Source organism: Aspergillus uvarum (genome assembly GCF_003184745.1).
Source record: "Aspergillus uvarum CBS 121591 unplaced genomic scaffold BO82scaffold_30, whole genome shotgun sequence".
In the NCBI taxonomy this organism is placed as follows: Eukaryota; Fungi; Ascomycota; class Eurotiomycetes; order Eurotiales; family Aspergillaceae; genus Aspergillus; species Aspergillus uvarum.
Genome location: NW_020291327.1, coordinates 44633 through 61926, shown reverse-complemented (window position 1 = coordinate 61926; position 17294 = coordinate 44633). Strand labels below are relative to the sequence as shown.

Sequence of the window (17294 nt, the reverse complement as noted above, 5' to 3'; positions counted from 1 at the left end):
AAGCAATGCTCGACTCCAGGGTGGCAGCTGTGATGCAGGGCGACACAGTCCGATATCCAACCACAAGAGACGCTGAAGCGACAACCCATAAGCGATGCATCTCCATACCAACACACTTCAACACCGATGTCACGATGTCTTGAAATAGAACCCCAGTGGACCCTTTCACGCGGTGTCTTACTCTAGGCAGCCTGTTGGCTGTTGCTTTTCAATTTTTTTCTGCCCCTTTTGCCATGGATGCACACAATCAGGATCTGCGCCAGGCTTTATATATCCCAAGCCCTCCGACGTCCTCGTACCTACAGTCAAAGCCAGCTACCCATGCACTGTGCCTACACAAGGCCTTGACCTCGACCCGCCAAAATGTTCCTCCTGCCCTTCCTCCTCCTCACCCTCCTCCTCACCCTCCCCACCCTCACCCTCGCTGACGAAACCGACTGCAACCCGCTGAACAAGACCTGCCCGGCCGACGCCGCCCTCGGCACGGAGCACACCTGGTGGTTCAACAGCACGCTGGATAGCAGCCTCTGGAACATGACGACCGGCACGCCGGAATACACCTCGGAGGGGGCCAACTTCACGATCCACAGCGTGAACGGCTCGACGCTGCTGCAGTCGAACTTCTACATCTTTTTTGGAGTGGTGGAGGCGCACGTCAAGATGGCCGCGGGCGCGGGGATCATCAGCAGCGTGATCCTGCAGTCGGACGACCTCGACGAGATCGACTGGGAGTGGGTGGGCTACAACACCAGCGAGGTGCAGTCGGACTTCTTCGGCAAGGGCAACACCACCACCAGCGACCGCGGCGGGTTCCACGCCGTCGCGGACGCGGACACCCAGTTCCACAACTATACCTCGTTCTGGGACCGGGACCGGCTGGAGTGGTGGATCGACGGCCAGCTGGTGCGCACCGTCAACTACTCCGAGCCGCTGACGGTGTACGGCCGCAATTACCCCCAGACGCCGTGTCGCGTCAAGGTGAGTGTGTGGCCGGCAGGGATCCCGTCGGAGTCGATCGGGAATATCGAGTGGGCGGGCGGGCTGGTGGATTGGGATGATCTGCCGTTTACTATGGTGGTGCAGCGGATCCGCGTGCAGGACTTTCATACGGGGAAGGAGTATGAGTATACGGATCGGTCGGGGTTGTATGAGAGCATCAAGGTGGTGAGGTGAGTGTTTTTTTTTTTTTTTTTTTTTTTTTTTTTTTTTTTTTTTTGGGGGGGTTGGTGGGGGGGGGGGGGGGGGGGGGGGGAGAGTGATCTAACGGGTGAGTCTAGCGGGAACTCGACGGCGAAAGCGGAGATCAACAAGACGCCCAAGAAGACTCTGGCGCAGAACTGGGCGGATCTTCCGACTGCTGCCCATGTTGCGGTGTACTGTGCCGCCGCGGTTGTTGCTGCCGCGGCCGTGGCGGTGTTCGTGCTCTACTGCATCCGGCAACGGCGCCAGGGTCGGCTGGAGCGGGCGCTGGCTGAAAGCCCGCAGAGTCCAGTCCAATCGACCGAAATGGATACGTACAAGAAGCAGTGGCGGCAGAGTGAGTGGGGTCGACGGGGATACCGGAATGTCGAGCAGTGATTGCCGACGTATACGTCCAGGTGTTCCAATTGACAGTTTAGAGATGCAGTGGCAAATTGCATTGGGTCCTGTTGGGTCTGCGGCTCCTGTACATCATGATAGAGATGTTCTTTATCACAATAATAGCTAATGCATACATATACGGAACACCAGGAACATGTTTCGCATGCACATGAATAGAAAAAGCTCTCGCTCAACTCAATCGCCTGGCTACATGGTACTCGCATCCCCCCTCGCCTTAACAATGGCACACTCCGCCAGCCGTCTCAACTCCATGATAATGCCCCTCGCCGTCTCGATTCGCATGGTATAGCACCTATGGTGCTGCTGGTAGGCCGACCTCTGAATCAGCTCCGCGATCCGCCCCATCAGCCGCAGGACCTCCTGAGTATCGCCTTCCAGCGGCTGCGAGAGCACATGGCAGAAAAGCACGATCACGGCTTGGATAAAATACGACAACGAGAACCTTGACCCATTAGCACCGTTAGCACCACACTTTTCAAGAAGATGGGACAAATAGGACCTACAGAAGATTCTCCGGCCCCAACTCCAACCTCGACTCGAGGAACTCCTCCAACAGCGCCCGACTGGCCGCAACGGAAATCGCCAGGCTCGAGCTTGTCCCTCGTGTATCCTGGTTCCGGACCCAGGCGGCACACCGACTGCTCGTCTGGTGGATCAGGACCATGCAGTGATGGTACTGCACATGGAAGATCGAGAACCGCATATCGCGGTGCTGCGGGGTGCGTCGGCCCGCTGCAAATGAGGGCTGGTTTACGGGAGGGAGGGTGGTCTTCCATGCTTCCAGGTCGTGGTCGAGGTCGCGGATCGTGCGCAGCAGGTCTGCGTCGGATTGGCGGAGGGCTGACGGGGAGTAAAGATCGCAGTAGATGCGGGATTGGAGGGTTGCGAGGCGGGCGTAGGTGTGCAGGTAGGTTCCAGGAGAGGGGTCGCCGCGGATTTGTGGTGGTTGGGTGTCGGGTGAGAGCGTCAGGTCGCAGTGGCTGTCTTCGAGGCGTGGGGGAAGGCCAGTCACCATCGTCAGGCCCTTGTCGCAGACGTAGATGATCCAGAAGAGTTCCCGGATGTGGTGGTCGATGGGTGATGGGCGGTCGGTGGTGCTGTGCGGGGATACGTTGCCTTTGAGGTAGTAGATGAATCGCGCGGCGGTTGAGAGGAAGTGGTCGACTAGATAAAGGTTCCCTGCTAGACCTTGGCAACACAGACACTTCTTTGAGTCAGTATTTGGGAGTTCAATGAGCATAATAGATAAGGACGTACCAGTAATAAGACAGTCTGCAGCCCGTCCACGGACACAGGTTCACCAAAGACAGCCGGCAAAAGCCGTTGCGCAGCTTCGAAGTATTGATCACTGTATCGGAGTGGATATCCTTTCGGACCATGCACCGTCAGAGAGGTTAACGCAAGGAAGGCGAAGATGCACGCGCGTGCGCTGTTCATCCCGGGGGACGCGGCCGAGTGTTCCCGGCTGTACGCCGCCTTGATCGTGCTCTCGAAGAGGTATGCGTCGATGACCGGGAAGAACAGTGCAAAGGTGGATGCTTGATAGTGTCTGAGCTCGTTGAAGAGAAATCCCAGGTCGGGTAGAGGGAGCTCGGCTGCGTTTGCCACCGGGGTCGGTGGTTGCTGCACCAGGGTTGATTCAGACGATGGCTGACGGAAACTGAAGTCGTCCCCCGTGCAGGCAGCAATCCATTCGCGCCCGCTGGCAGAAAAAAACGGCACTCCATCGAAGGTGCAGATGTTCCCCAGATGGCGCCCGGCGAAATGCAGGTCTTGAGTGAAACTGGGCGCATATGGTTGGTATGGTTGCGCGGTGTTTGGGTTTGGGTGGATTTCTCGCTCCTGTGGATTGACGGGACTTTTTCTGTGTAGGTGAAAGTGATGGTTAATGAGAAGTACGTGGTTATTATGTGCTGTTCAGCCTACTGCTTGTTTCTTTCGAAGGTACATGGGATGTTTTGATGGGAACACCAGTCGCATCGCGGGCTTGTGGCATTGCACTTGATCTGTGTTGCCAGGATTAGCTCTGCTCAGAATGCGCAGAATGCTCGGGAAGCAAGTGCAATACCTTGCGCGTGAAACAGGCGTCACACGAATGCGCGATACGACCCCTTCGCTTAGGTGGCGGTCGCCCAAGCTGCCACTCGAAGGACATTGGGATTGCGTGTTCTTATGCAATTGTACGGAGCATGAATGGCAGAATGGCGAAATGGAGCAGTGGAGAGACGAGTCCGCGGCAAAAATGATGATTGGCTGCCGAAAGACGGAGAATATCAGCAATTTTGCACTGGATAATCACAGTACTCTGGACCACGTAACTACTTCACTCCCTGGACTCAGACGTATTTTTTTTTTTTTTGAATACAATTCGGAGTTGGTTGTTCTTGCGATGCTACTAGAACAACATAGGAATGCCCTCCGCAATGCTATATATGCGCCGTCAACCCCATCAACCTCGTCATCAATCTCGATCTCTTCACAGCCATCTACCGTCGTTGACAAACTGCGTTCTGGAAACCATAAAGTCTGCTCTCCGGGCTACATCGGCGTCGTTCTCCTCCTCATCATCCGGGTGCGGGATGTACTCGTAGTTCCTGCACACCAGCTGCGCCAGAAAGGTCGTTTGCCACTCGTCCTCGACCACTCGGGAGTTACACGCCCTCCACAGGGCGCGATAGCGCGGTGGCAGCCTCATCGTTGGGGGATAGGCCGGTTCTATCACCCGCACGAGCAGCGCGAGCCATTCTTCGAGGATTAGGCCCCTCTGAGTTGCAAAGTCCCGGAGGATACAGTCCAGCAGCGCCACAGTCAGCACGCTCGGTTTTAGAGCGCGCACTGGCCACAACCCGCGCCAGTACCCACTACCCCGGTCCCCATTACGTGGAGGGACGGTGTTCGGATCGCTGGAGAACATGTACGGCACCAGAGGCCCGTGTGGACTTGGAGGCCCGGGGATCATCGCTCCGTTCAGATCGGGGATGATGCGGGACTGGTTATAGAGCAAAAGGCCGGTGTCGTGCTCATCGCGTTCAGATGTGTGCAGGTGAGCGTCGTATGTCAGTCGCGCGCCCGGGCTACCGAGACGGTAGCGACAGTGCCATCGAAGCGTGCACTCAAGGAATCCGCCAGACATCAGGACCCGAACAGCCCGTGTCAGATCGGCATCGTCTACAACGAAGGAACATTCATTGTCGGGTAGGTGTGGGCTACTCAAGTCGCGGCCACCGGCCAGTCGCACAGCTAAATGGCCCCAAAGTAGGTAGGGGATGCGACCAGAACTTTCCAGGATGTGAGCGGCCATCGCTGCGGTGTGTGCGGCTGTTGGATTGGGGTCACGCAACGGCTCCATAATGACGACCGTGTTGATAAGTGGAGTTGGAATATCGCTGTGGCTCCTGAAGGCGATACTGGACAATCACCTGCTCAGCGGGTCGGAGTAATGAGCCTTGGAGGATCGACATTCCAGGTGAATTTTGACGGGGATTTCCAAGGTGAATTCATAACACAGTTGGTGCGGGGAGGAGGAGGTCCCTTCCTACGCAGGGTCAGGGTCAGGGTCAGGGTCAGTAACACCTGTCAACTCGCTAAGGTCAAAAGCGAGTCATATATGCTGGTTTCAAACCCAACGGAACCTCATACCTATTCCTCACGATCCAGCCATGTCTCCAAGAACCCTGTTTTAGATGGTATACGCAGGCAGTTTGCACGAGAGCTTAGAATGCAGACGGCAAGGTAGTGATGAACAAAGTGATTTGATCGCTAAATTGACACTATAACTTCAAAACATTGAAAACACGCGGCTAATGATGATATCCTTTTTTTCGCAGCACCGGAAAGAAGCATGGCTAATTCCTCAGCTAAATTTAAGCATCGATCAACGCCTTGAAAGCCTGCAGCAGATCGTTCTTCAAATCCTCCCAGTGCTCGAGACCGACGCTGATCCGCAGCAACTTCCGATCGACACGAGAATCAGACAGCGCGCGCCACTCGATCAGCGACTCCACGCCCCCTAAACTGGTCGCATGCTGGAAGAAGCTCAGCTTGCTGGGCAGGGTCCGTGCGAAATCCTCCTTATGGAGCACAATCGCGAAGACCGGGCCGAACCCGTTAGGCATTTGTTTCTGCAGCCACGGCTCATCCTGCAGGCTTGCATGGTATATGGTGCTCACCACAGACTGCACAACGCTCTCATCACTACCTGGAGCGGTATTGGCGGACTTCATTGCCTGATCCAACCAGGAAACCAGTGTGCCGCAGGTCTGGCTCGCGCGCTGCACGCGAACCTCCAGAGTCCGTAGACTCCTCACCCCCAACCAGGCCTCCAGGTTTCCGATCACGTTGCCCACGGCCACGCGATCCTCGATAAGCTGCTTCTTCCACTTTTCGTCCTTGGTTGCGAGAACACCGCACAACATGTCACTGTGGCCGCCAAAGTACTTGGACCCCGAGTGCAAGACGAGGTCTGCTCCCCATTGGAAAGGGTCCTGCAAACCAGGTGGCGCAAATGTGCTATCGACAATCAGGTATGCGCCGCGAGAGTGCGCCTTCATGGCATACTCTTCAATGCTAAAGGCCGTGCCCAACGGATTGATCGGCGTCTCCAAAAGAACAACGTCCCCTTTCTCCAAGCTCTCAGCAGGGCAGTCTAAGTCGAGCTTCTGCAGCCCCGACAGGCGGGAAATCACGGCAATGACTTCATGGCTACCGTGGTAGCCTTGTCCCACCGCAATACGTCGAGGATTCAACAGAGTGAGCGCTGCAGTGAGGGCCGCGAGACCGGTGGCGTAGCTCACGGCATGTCCTCCGATTAGACTGGTCAGGATGGATTCGAAGCGGGTTGCATTGGGCGCGAATTCACGGGAATAGACATAGTTCTTGCCGGTGAACTCGTCCTGGGGAAGTTAGCCAAGATACACGAGCCACAGATCCCAAGTCAATCACGTACGACAGGATCCACAGACGGAATCAATTCATCGGGATTGTCGGGGAAGCGGAAGATGGTCGAAAGATGAATCGGTGGAGCGACGTCGGTCACCAGATGCAGAGGGTCGTCGGCATGAAGTGCACGTGTTGCAGGATGAGCTTGACCTGGAGCCATGTCGGACACTGCTAGTGAGCGGTCGGAAAGTAAAGAGTTTCGGTTGAAGACCTTCCTCGTGCGGAGACCTTGACATGAAGGATCTTATATAGATCTGACGATTGCAGTGTGGCGCATGAGAACGGGCCCCACTCCCCTCACTTTCCGTATGCGGAAAGGCCTCTTTCGCCCGGGCCCCGCCACATCCATTTCTTCCGAAACAGGTTAGCCGCGTCATGGATTCCAGCTGCTTCAGCCACAACCTGCACAAGCCCCGGGTTAAATCAGAAGCCAATCACGCCCGGATAGCCCAATATCAATGATCCACGGCGAGGAGTCCCGTGCTTGACGGCCACTGCGCTGCCAATGCGCTTGCAAGATCTTGGCTGCATTAATCACGTTGACGCATTTTGTTTTGTCCCAGAATTGCTCGAGCGACTGAATCAAAAAGTCTCTTTCCCCGGCCTGGTCGCACTCCAAGCCTGCAATACAGATCGGCCATAGAGCACATTTGAGAAGATTGTCGCTGGCGCAGAGTGCTTCGATGGAATGGATCAACTGGATTAGAAGATCGGTTATTGAAGTGTTCGTGTGGCATAGAGTGTCGAGAACGCGCTGCCCGTAGATCTCGGCCCCGAGCTTGTAGGACGCAGCTAACATGCAAAGGTCGTTTATCGCATTCTCTTGGGTCTGGTCAGACTGTGGCAAGTTAACGGCCCAGGCCCAGCAATCAAACTCCGTCACCATCTGTACGACCGATGCCACGTTGTACTTATGGTACTCCAATGTCTCCTGGTCGAAAGGATCGTGGATTGCGTCGCGCGAGAGCGAAATGCATCGAATGGCAATCAACAGGTAGTCTGGGCAGCCGAGAAACGACTGCTCTACGGCCTGTGTTTCCTTGGGCACCACGCGTGCTTGATCTAACGGATTTGAATCCGTTAACAGATTGGGACGCACGAAGGTCGCGCCAAGCGTCTCAATGCTGCATTCATCAATTGTGGGTACTGAGGGCGTCGACGCTTGTCACTTACAGGTATATCTGACTATTAATGAAGTCTCGAATGAGCTTGACCGTCTGCCCAGGCTCGCGAGCTTGGTGCTGGCTGAAACGGATCAGCTTTTTCGCACCCTCTAGATGAAAATTCCACCGATCGCTTCCAGACTCCAATAAGTCGAGAAAGATCAACAAGAACACGCTGGCCACGGTGCTGTCTTGGCCGCATAAAATCGGATCATTGAGTGCATTTGAGATTGCCTTGATTGCGCGATGTTTGTATCCCAGGGCGTCCTGGTGCACATTGAGGTGAGTGGGAGGGCTTTCTTCGTCGTACCGTTGGAACGAATAGCCCAGGTTCGCTCTGTGGCGCGCTGCCAGGGCGAGAGCAGCCTTCAAAAGAGTGGCGTCACTCAAGGCTAGCGACATGAGTTTTCGGAATGGGTTGCTATCGCTATCGCAAACGATGAAGAGGCTGCATATACTGTCCTCATCTGTGATTTGGTGATGAGAAAGATGTACGTGAGCCAAGTGGAGAAGGCACTAACAGTAGCTGAAGTAGTATTTTGAGGTTGAATCTAAGCAGGCGACAGAAGGATCTCCGAGCTCGAACGGCATCGTGGGAGGCGCTGATGGTCACGCACTGGTTAGTTTCCGGACCATCGGTTCCCGATAGGGCGGGTTCTTACCCATCTTGGTTACATGATCTATGGCTGAAGCAGAGGGTCTGGAGCGTACGACAAAAGGGATGATGGCCGATCCGGTCGAAGGGCTTGCATCAGAGTTGCTGAGAGACAACCCTTTTCGCTTGCCTCGGATGGAGATGCCCTTGACCCATCGGACGGGTCTCTTGTCCAGGCATTCCACCCCCGCCTTCTTGCATTTTCCGCAGGGTCGCGCCGCTTGATCGCACTGAATGCGCCGATATCGGCAGGTATAGCAGGCCTGCGGGGGTGTCATCGAAGTGTGAGGATTGATGACATCGGTGTTCTAATTATCACCACCAGTCGAAGCAGCGACCATGCCATGCGACGATGCGACGTTTGTGATAGTTGATAAGGCTGGACATTAGATCATGGCGCAGCTGGTCACGCCCTGCCGCCTTGGAAGAGACTAACCACCTTCGGCCAGGTGATCAGGTGACGCATCCATGTCATGTGACCATTGCTTGATGTTTTTTGCCATATTCGGCCGCCTTCTCGTCCGGTGTTTCCTTCAAACAACTGGGAAGGACGCTGAAGCCACCGCTATAATGCAGGTCCAGCATATGTGAGGATTCGACAGTGACATCTCCAAAAGCATGCTTTCTTGAATTGAGCCTCACGGAGTACAACCATATACTCAATGCTGGCCTAGCCATGTGAAATCGTGCTAAGGCATACACCAACCCTGAGCTTCGAGTCCTGACCCTCGCTTGGGAGATATACCATGATGTTGTTCAGGAAACTGACCAAATCAATCTGCTACGCATCTGCCACCACCACTGCACAGCAGCAATATCAACCGTGTAAGGTCGAGCATGGTGCCATGACCCAAGCTGGGACATATTCTCCTCGAATTTGGATCTCGACCGCACGGATGTTGTACATATGCTCTGCCGATATACAGTACCCCTCGCACCTTCCCTTGTCTGTATCCTCCAATCTTTGCTCGTGCGGAAAGTGGACGGTCATCGCAAATCCCCGAGATTTCTTCCCAGTTCTATGGGAGAGAAAAGGAACTACGCAGAGTTGATTCTATCCAAAGCTTTACTGTGTTCATGTCCACGTTGAGGGGGAACGGCAAGGGAGAGCCCGGTCAAGTGACCGCCGCAGCCCTCACGGCACCCAGCTCAACGGCATTAGGGGTATGTCTGGAAGAGATGCAGACCTCAACAAGGAGCAACAAGACCATAGCATCAATTTCAATGCACAGTACGCCACTGCGAGAAGAAATGGAATGTGGAATGAAGAAACCCCGCCCCTGCAGATTGCATTGCGTGCTGGACCGATAAGAGTGTAAATTGGGCCGATAAACAAATAGATTGCCAGTTATCTAGACTTGCCGAACCAACGCCCTAACGCTCACCCACCCCCTCTTTCTTCTCACCCTAACCCTGCAATTTGCGCGACCGGCAAAGCCCGTTCCTGCAGACTAATCATCCTGAACGGTGAGCCTAATGCCCCTTCCGGTATAAGCTAGCACACCGGTTCTTGACGATGTGTGCGACCCGGCTCCACCACGGGCGCGGGCCCGACGCTGTCCGACGGAGGAAGGAGAGGAGGTCCGCCTCGCTGCATCGGCAGTCAACCTGCATCCTCGCCAATTCACCTGCAGATACCACCACCCCAGTGCGCAATCTTCCCGGCCAGAGCGTGGCACAGGGTTGCATTTTGCGCACCATGGCCGGCTCATTTCCTGCTGTCGGCTCGTCGCCCGTGCCGCGACGGACGGACCCCTCGACGCGTTCATAAATTGCTCGCAGGCCCCCGCGACTTTTGCACAGGCCGATCGTGCGATTCTTCACTCTCCCGATCGCTCGTGATTTTGAATCCCCAGCACGGCGATCATGCGGTTCTGCTCCCCTGTCAGTGTTGTGGCCGTGACGGCTCTGTGGGCATCGCTCGCGGCAGCCATTCGGCCTCCCCGTCTTGCTCCGCGTCCGATCGCTGCCACGAGCCAAGCCGCTGAATCTTCCGTGGTAGAAAGCACGTTCGAGCAGTTGATCGACCACAGTGATCCGTCCAAGGGTACCTTCTCCCAGCGTTACTGGTACAGCGCCCAGTACTGGGGTGGCCCTGGCTCTCCGGTTGTCCTGTTCACCCCCGGCGAGGTCTCAGCCGACGGATATCAAGGCTACTTGACCAATACAACCCTGACGGGTGTCTATGCGCAGCAGCTGCAGGGAGCGGTGGTTCTGGTTGAGCGTGAGTTGGCCGTGGTCCGACCACGTGTATTGTGCGACTAACGTGGATAGACCGCTACTGGGGTGGCTCCTCGCCTTACCCCAACCTCACCGCGGAGACCCTTCAGTACCTCACCCTGGAGCAATCTGTTCTCGATCTGACATACTTTGCGGAAAATGTGAAGTTGGGGTTCGCTCGCAACAGCACTAGCAGCAATGCGCCCCACGTGGTAAGTGGTCTAGCTGCTTGACGGTTTGGGTGACACCTGTTGATGATCTGCTACAGCCGTGGGTGCTCGTCGGTGGCTCTTACAGTGGAGCCCTGACGGCCTGGACCGAGCATCTGGCGCCCGGAACCTTCTGGGCTTACCACGCGACTAGTGCTCCCGTCGAGTCAATCTATGATTTCGTGAGTAGTCCTGCTCCGTGGCTGGTGTGCATCCGTAACTGACCGAACAGTGGCAATACTTCCGCCCCATCCAGGACGGCATGGCCAAGAACTGCAGCAAGGACGTCTCGCTGGTGGCTGAGCATGTCGATAAGATTGGCAAGACGGGCACCAAGGCTCAGCAGACGAAACTGAAGAAGCTGTTTGGCCTGGAGGCTCTCGAGCATTTCGATGACTTTGCAGCGTGAGTCGTTCATTGTCATTCCTTGCGTTCGGATTGAGTGCAGGCATGCTGACCAGAACAGTGTTCTTCCCGTTGGGCCTTACCTTTGGCAGGATAACACCTTCGCGACCGGCTACTCGGACTTCTTTGCTTTCTGCGATGCTGTCGAGGTATGTTTGTTGTAGCGTAATCGTGCCTCGTCTGGGTAGGTGACTTGCTAACCGGTAACAGAACGTCGAGGCCGGTGCCGCTGTGACCCCCGGCGCGGAGGGAGTCGGCCTGGAGAAGGCCCTCAAGGGCTATGCCAACTGGTTCAAGACAAAGACCTTCCCCGGCTGTGAGTTGCCCAGGCCAAACGAGACGAGCGCTCGGCTAACTCCAGAACCTTAGATTGCGCTTCGTACGGCTACTGGTCCGACGAGTACAGCGTGGCCTGCTACGACACCTACAACGCCACCAGCCCCCTCTTCACGGATACTTCCGTCGACAACACCGTCGACCGCCAATGGCAATGGTTCCTGTGCAACGAGCCCTTCTTCTGGTGGCAGGAGTACGTACCTTCAATCCAGACCCAGCTACCCAGCGCGATGTGTGACTGACTGAAAATAGTGGAGCCCCCACGAGCGAGACGACGCTTGTCCCCCGTCTCGTGAGCGCGGATTACTGGCAGCGACAATGCGCGCTGTACTTCCCCGAAGTTAACGGCTACACGTACGGCAGCGCCAAGGGCAAGAGCGCTAACACCTTCAACGCCTGGACCGATGGATGGTTCTTGAATGGGAACTCCACGCGGTTGATCTGGACGAACGGGTAAGTCCATCACCTCGAGAACAAGCAATGCGCAAGACCACTAACGCCGCAACCAGTCAATATGACCCCTGGAAAGACGCCACCGTCTCGTCGACCTTCCGACCGGGCGGCCCCCTGGCCAGCACCCCCAGCGAGCCGGTCCAGATCATCCCCGGCGGTTTCCACTGCTCGGATCTCTACATCACAGACTCCGTGGTCAACGCAGGGGTGAAGAAGGTGGTGGATAACGAGATCGCTCAGATCAAGGCCTGGGTGGCGGAGTTTTATGCATAGAGGAAGAGACGTGCGGGAGAGGATTCAGCCGATGGGGTTGGCTAGTGTGCGGATCGACTATCCGTGAGTGATGTCACGTGTAATGTTGAGCTGGCAGTTGGGCGAAAAATTGTATATACTCAAATCATTGCAAATACACGTTTGATTCATGACGATGTAATGTCTTCTCCACGGCGCTTTGGTATATGTCAGAACCATGCGGCCATGTTGGCGCAAGTACCGAAGACATTCCCGAAGACGGAACTGTTCGGAGCACCACGCGATGCCTGGGTATGACATCACAGACCAACCATCCAAACCAAAGGGAATGAAAGTATAAGATCGACAAGAAATACTTGCACTATTGCAAAGCATCAGAAGCATCAAGAACATCCAAAACACACCATCTCAATTGCAACTCGCTCGCAATGGTCTACAACATCACCGAGAAAGAAACCCAACCGACAATCTACAGCCACATTAACGGCTCCCCGTCCGAGATCAACGACCGATACTGCGTCTCGGAACTGTGCAAAGGCTGGCCGGTGTACCGGGACGCATCTGAATGGAACCACTACCGCCACCTGTTCGCCAAGGAGGGCGCCTTCGTCTTCACCAGTGCGTCTTCCCCACTGACCCTTCCCCCCCCTCCCCAGCCCTCAATTCGTACTAAGACAACAAAAGCATGGAGCGGCGGCCTCCCCATCGACGATTTCATCCGGACCTCGATTAAAGGCCGCGCCAACGGCGACTTCATCATGCACCGCGAGAACGGCACCCTCGTCGACCTGAATCCGGCCACCCAGCGCGCAGTCGGCAAGATGAAGGCCACGATCACGCAGCGCTTCAGCTGGGACGATGGGGTGGACTTCGACGTCGAGTGCGACTGCCGCTTCATCAACTTCTGTCTCAAAGAGGGGGGTGAGTGGAAGGTGGTGTATATCAAGCTGTTCTACGAGAAGGACCGCGTCGTCCCCGTCGACGGACGCACCGTCCCGCACTTCGACCGCTCGGAGCTGCAGCAGTATCCCCCCGGCTACCAGTATTTGGCTGTCGCACAGTCCCGGCTCGGCCATCCGATCCTTAATGATCTGCCCACGATGAATAATCAGGCGTTTTTTGATTTGTATGCCGCGATGGATGCGTGGTTGCTGGGGCGGCCGGTGGGGGATTTGTTGGGGATTCCCAAGGGGGCGGTGCCGCGGTATTGAGCATGTAATGTCGGAGTTAAGGTGGTGGGTCCGACTTTGCAAATATTTTACGGATGAATTATATGCATATTCAAGGATGTATCAGCAGATTAATGGAATAGATATTTAATGCAAAAGCCAAACCCCTAGCCCGAAGCCCCGGAGGTGCAAGTCACCCCCAAGCTCGAAGGGGTGTTGGCACACAGCACCTGCGACTTGCCCGAAGGAGCCTTGACACTCCAGCCGCTGATGGTCACATCGCACGTTCCACCCGATCCACAGTTCAGGTTGGCCACGGTCGGATCATACTTCGAGCTCGTGGTGCCGCTGAACCCGGTGACCTTGACACCCGACAGCTTCGCGTTCCCGGGATATGTCGTGCAGTACGAAGCGTCTTCGCCGTAGCAGCTCTGAATCTGGAAAGCGTAGTCGGAGTTTTCGATGGTGAAGTCGTTGAACGTCACATTCGACACCGTCGACACCCCATGGCTGCCGCCGCTCGGGTAGGTCTTGATGCCAGCGGCCTTGGTCGAGTTGATCATGGTCGCACCAGTAACATAGATGTTCTTGACTGTATCGCTGCTGGACTTGCCCAGAGAGCCCACCGAGATCCCGTGCGAGCCCGTACAGGTGATGGTGTCGACGGTGACATAGTTCGAGCTCGGCTTGAACGCCACGCAGTCGTCGTCGTTCTTGACGGTTGTATCCGAGATGGTGACATAGGTGCTCTCGCCAATGTCGAACCCGTCGGTGTTCTTGGGGTCGTTGTCGGACTTGGAGGTCGCGTCCATGCGCAGCTTGGAGAAAACAACGTTGGTGGCGCCCCCCTTGATCGAGTTGAAGACGTTGGGCGGGTTCTTCTGACGGAAGTTGGAGAACTCGAGGTTGCTGCCGCCGGTGATGTAGAGGAGGGTTGGTCGGGCATAGCTACTGTCCGAGGCAAAGACGTCCCAACTGGAAAGGTTCGGAGCAGAGTCAGTACTGTGATGAATGAATCATGGGGAGGGTGCCATGACTTACGCATCCTGACCATTTCCATCAATGACCCCCGACCCGGTCAAGGACCGCAGCTTGAGTCCGTTGATCTTAGAGACGCTGATCATGGCCGTTCGCCCCTCCCAGTAGTCGGTGTCACTGGCGAACTTCAGTAAACCCTCGACCTGAAAGTCACATCCCGTGCAGCCAGCGAAATCGAGGACGCTGTTGAGGTAGTAGGTGGTGCCTGCGGGAATGACAATAGTGCCACCGTTACCACAGCTAGCAATCGCTTTGGTGATAGCAGGGACATCATCGATAGAAGAGCTGCCTCCTGCAGTTGGAGTGCAGACCGCACGAGGCCGAAGCGCAGCATCCGGACTATGTTGCACGGGCGAGGGGACAGCCCTAACCAGGCCAACGGCCGCCAGCAGCAGCGACGTCCAGTGTGGTGTCATACTGAAGGGCAGAGGCACGAAAAGTCAATGAGATGCTTGATGGAGATTATTGAGCTGAATCATTTGCAAGCCTAGATATATAGCAGAGTGAAGCTCAGATGGACGATCCTTACCTGAATTGCGAGACACGGCGTGCTATTTTCATCACGGACGGCGGTACAGTATTGCCTGTTTCAGGCTATCGTCTCGGGGCATTGCCTCCAACGAACTGCATGCTTGACATGTGAATGCGAAACATCAGTGGGGCTGGCTGGACGGAGAAACTGAAGCGGTGCTAGAGCTCCTATCTCCAACGGTCCGGGCCACGTGCGGTAACTCCGCTGCCTCGCTTGCGGATTAACCGGAGGTAGATGATCAGAGGGATGTTATGGAGGTGCCTGGCAGAGTATCCAATGCTTTACTTCGACTACGAGCCCAAGACCCTAGTGTGACAAGCGGGGCAATTTTGCCAGGGCCGAGAGGCGCCCTTGGCAATCCAGCGTTTCAGCTTCCCGCTGCCACCCCGGCTAAATTGAGCCTGTTCCTGTGACGGACACCGGTAATTGTCAGGGGCACTCCAGTTTCTGCAAACTCAAACTGCCGGGTGTCTGAACAGAGCGCCTCGGAAGGGTATTGGAGGAGTTGATCCTATTCATGGAAATGTGGATCTTTCTGTTCGTCTGGGCTGCATTCCTCCGGACTCTCTGCACTGTCGATGCCACTCTTGTTCCCACCAAGCCTCAGCTCGAGCCAGTCAGAATGATTCCTCGTGCCTCGGCCTTAGCACCGCAAGGTAACATCGAACTGAGAGGTGGAAAATACTCTAATTGTTGCAGAAGTGGCTCCCCCGTTGCATAATCGCACTTTTCTTTTGGGCCGAACCCTATATATCTCCATCCGCCCAGAATCCCAACTGCATGATCAACAGTGGAAAGATCAGCGCTTCACTACGACAGACTTTGCAACTTTTCTGCGATGCATTTTTACTCTGCTCTTGTCGCCCTTGTTGGGCTTGCTGCCCCACTTTTGGCAGCTCCAGCCTCATCGCTCGAGAAACGGACAAGTCGCACCAGCGCGCCGTCGGGCTGTCTGAGTGTCGGCTCGGGGCAAACCTACTCGACCATCGGAGCAGCCATTACTGCTCTCGGCTCCTCAACTGCCGCAGCTTGCATCTATGTCGCCAGTGGCACCTATTCTGAACAGCTTACCATCAATTATGCTGGCGCCTTAACGCTGTACGGGCAGACTAGTGACACCGGCTCATACAAGAACAATGTTGTCACCATCACCCATACCATCTCCTCACCCGACGCTGGGTCCTTGGACAAGAGTGCCACTGTCAACGTGGTCTCCGACAACTTCAAGATGTATAACATCAACGTCGCCAATGGATACGGCAAGGGCGCTCAAGCCGTGGCGTATGTATTATCTTCTCGACTTCGATCTATTTTGACGCTCGAATCTGACTCCGCTGCTTATAGACTGGTCGGCAACGCGGATCAACTGGGCTTTTACGGCTGCCAGTTTACGGGATACCAAGACACCCTTTACGTCAAAGCCGGCACTCAATATTACTCCAACTGTTTGATTGAGGGTATGGATACACCAAAGTCAAGACACAGGCCTAGCCGCAATGGCTGACACAAATAGGTGCCGTGGACTATATCTTCGGAGACGCCTCCGTCTGGTTCGGCGAATGTGACATCGTCTCCAACGGAGCGGGAGCCATTACCGCCTCCTCTCGCGAAACCTCAACTGACGATGGCTGGTATGCCTTCGACAACTGCAACATCAAGGCCGCGTCGGGAGTGTCCCTGAGCGAGTCGGTCTACTTGGGTCGTCCTTGGCGAGTCCTGGCCCGGGTCATCTATCAGAACTCGGTCCTGTCCGACATCATCAACCCCAAGGGATGGACAACAATGGCAGCTGGAGCGACTCCCCTATACTACGAGTACAACAACTCGGGTGATGGATCGAGCACGTCTAGCAGACTGTACGAGAGCTCGATCTCGGCGGCTGTGACCAAGACTACAGTGCTGGGTTCCACTTGGGGGGATTGGATCGATCGGACTTACTAAAGGCCACAATATGTTCAGTGGTGGGGGGTGGACTATAACGATCTTAATATATTCACCCATAAGATACCAGTGTTCCATCGCGCTATAAATGAGACATAGTCTTTGGGTAGAGATACGGTAAGAGCCGCCATGAAGGGCAAACTTTGCGCATCCTGGCGTTCTGCGTCAGAGGGTGGCTCTGCGTTTCGTGAGTGTCATGGCGGCCCAAAGACTGTATCGCAGATTTCATCGTAGTAGACTTGTCAATCAGTGGAACTATGATCTGATACCGCCCAGCCACGATCGTATGTGGCACACTCGACAGCCTGGAAAGTATTTCACCGCCTGAAACAGTGAGGGTCTCAATGTAGCCAGCTCGCTGACCGCCCGCCACGGCCATGT

General features: G+C 55.5%; 9 protein-coding genes across 9 annotated transcripts; 4 read left to right on the top strand and 5 right to left on the bottom strand.

Annotated features, from left to right (window-relative positions):
* Nucleotides 1–363: 363 nt before the first annotated feature.
* Nucleotides 364–1715, top strand: BO82DRAFT_432612 (glycoside hydrolase family 16 protein; the record flags this gene model as incomplete). Its single annotated transcript, XM_025640794.1, has 2 exons — nt 364–1169; nt 1278–1715. 2 exons carry the CDS (start codon nt 364–366, stop codon nt 1576–1578), a joined length of 1107 nt encoding a protein of 368 aa, XP_025491446.1. The 3' UTR covers nt 1579–1715.
* On the bottom strand, nt 1658–3582 carry BO82DRAFT_392431 (fungal specific transcription factor domain-containing protein; the record flags this gene model as incomplete). The annotated part of the gene is made up of 4 exons (XM_025638619.1): nt 1658–2044; nt 2106–2806; nt 2860–3466; nt 3551–3582. The coding sequence occupies 4 exons, from the start codon at nt 3580–3582 to the stop codon at nt 1789–1791; spliced, it is 1596 nt and encodes a 531-aa protein (XP_025491445.1). The 3' UTR covers nt 1658–1788.
* Nucleotides 3583–4078: 496 nt separating this feature from the next.
* Nucleotides 4079–4951, bottom strand: BO82DRAFT_392430 (uncharacterized protein; the record flags this gene model as incomplete). The annotated part of the gene is made up of 1 exon (XM_025638618.1): nt 4079–4951. One exon carries the CDS (start codon nt 4949–4951, stop codon nt 4079–4081), a length of 873 nt encoding a protein of 290 aa, XP_025491444.1.
* A 514-nt stretch (nt 4952–5465) lies between these two features.
* On the bottom strand, nt 5466–6700 carry BO82DRAFT_284425 (cystathionine gamma-synthase; the record flags this gene model as incomplete). Its single annotated transcript, XM_025631458.1, has 2 exons — nt 5466–6494; nt 6548–6700. 2 exons carry the CDS (start codon nt 6698–6700, stop codon nt 5466–5468), a joined length of 1182 nt encoding a protein of 393 aa, XP_025491443.1.
* A 258-nt stretch (nt 6701–6958) lies between these two features.
* BO82DRAFT_284463 (Zn(II)2Cys6 transcription factor) lies at nt 6959–8636 on the bottom strand (the record flags this gene model as incomplete). The annotated part of the gene is made up of 4 exons (XM_025631460.1): nt 6959–7664; nt 7714–8170; nt 8225–8305; nt 8366–8636. 4 exons carry the CDS (start codon nt 8634–8636, stop codon nt 6959–6961), a joined length of 1515 nt encoding a protein of 504 aa, XP_025491442.1.
* Nucleotides 8637–10145: 1509 nt separating this feature from the next.
* BO82DRAFT_383776 (putative serine peptidase) lies at nt 10146–12393 on the top strand. The gene is made up of 9 exons (XM_025638041.1): nt 10146–10582; nt 10633–10790; nt 10847–10969; nt 11020–11192; nt 11254–11341; nt 11403–11508; nt 11562–11721; nt 11781–11981; nt 12038–12393. The coding sequence occupies exons 1-9, from the start codon at nt 10225–10227 to the stop codon at nt 12252–12254; spliced, it is 1584 nt and encodes a 527-aa protein (XP_025491441.1). The 5' UTR covers nt 10146–10224; the 3' UTR covers nt 12255–12393.
* A 268-nt stretch (nt 12394–12661) lies between these two features.
* On the top strand, nt 12662–13530 carry BO82DRAFT_311058 (nuclear transport factor 2 family protein; the record flags this gene model as incomplete). The annotated part of the gene is made up of 2 exons (XM_025632397.1): nt 12662–12851; nt 12918–13530. The coding sequence occupies 2 exons, from the start codon at nt 12662–12664 to the stop codon at nt 13442–13444; spliced, it is 717 nt and encodes a 238-aa protein (XP_025491440.1). The 3' UTR covers nt 13445–13530.
* Nucleotides 13531–13554: 24 nt separating this feature from the next.
* Nucleotides 13555–14866, bottom strand: BO82DRAFT_392425 (putative extracellular exo-polygalacturonase). Its single transcript, XM_025638617.1, has 2 exons — nt 14444–14866; nt 13555–14377 (listed from the first exon to the last, which is right to left on the bottom strand). Exons 1-2 carry the CDS (start codon nt 14854–14856, stop codon nt 13570–13572), a joined length of 1221 nt encoding a protein of 406 aa, XP_025491439.1. The 5' UTR covers nt 14857–14866; the 3' UTR covers nt 13555–13569.
* Nucleotides 14867–15772: 906 nt separating this feature from the next.
* On the top strand, nt 15773–16945 carry pmeA (putative pectin methylesterase). Its single transcript, XM_025635263.1, has 3 exons — nt 15773–16253; nt 16317–16429; nt 16486–16945. Exons 1-3 carry the CDS (start codon nt 15811–15813, stop codon nt 16911–16913), a joined length of 984 nt encoding a protein of 327 aa, XP_025491438.1. The 5' UTR covers nt 15773–15810; the 3' UTR covers nt 16914–16945.
* Nucleotides 16946–17294: the final 349 nt, after the last annotated feature.

Coding starts and splice junctions, on each gene's coding strand:
- BO82DRAFT_383776 (XM_025638041.1), top strand. CDS start 10,225: ATGCGGTTCTGCTCCCCTGTCAGTGTTGTGGCCGTGACGGCTCTGTGG. Junction 10,583..10,632: donor AGCGGTGGTTCTGGTTGAGC/GTGAGTTGGCCG, acceptor TAACGTGGATAG/ACCGCTACTGGGGTGGCTCC. Junction 11,982..12,037: donor CGGTTGATCTGGACGAACGG/GTAAGTCCATCA, acceptor CGCCGCAACCAG/TCAATATGACCCCTGGAAAG.
- BO82DRAFT_392425 (XM_025638617.1), bottom strand. CDS start 14,856: ATGACACCACACTGGACGTCGCTGCTGCTGGCGGCCGTTGGCCTGGTT. Junction 14,378..14,443: donor GATGGAAATGGTCAGGATGC/GTAAGTCATGGC, acceptor GAACCTTTCCAG/TTGGGACGTCTTTGCCTCGG.
- pmeA (XM_025635263.1), top strand. CDS start 15,811: ATGCATTTTTACTCTGCTCTTGTCGCCCTTGTTGGGCTTGCTGCCCCA. Junction 16,254..16,316: donor AAGGGCGCTCAAGCCGTGGC/GTATGTATTATC, acceptor CGCTGCTTATAG/ACTGGTCGGCAACGCGGATC. Junction 16,430..16,485: donor CTCCAACTGTTTGATTGAGG/GTATGGATACAC, acceptor TGACACAAATAG/GTGCCGTGGACTATATCTTC.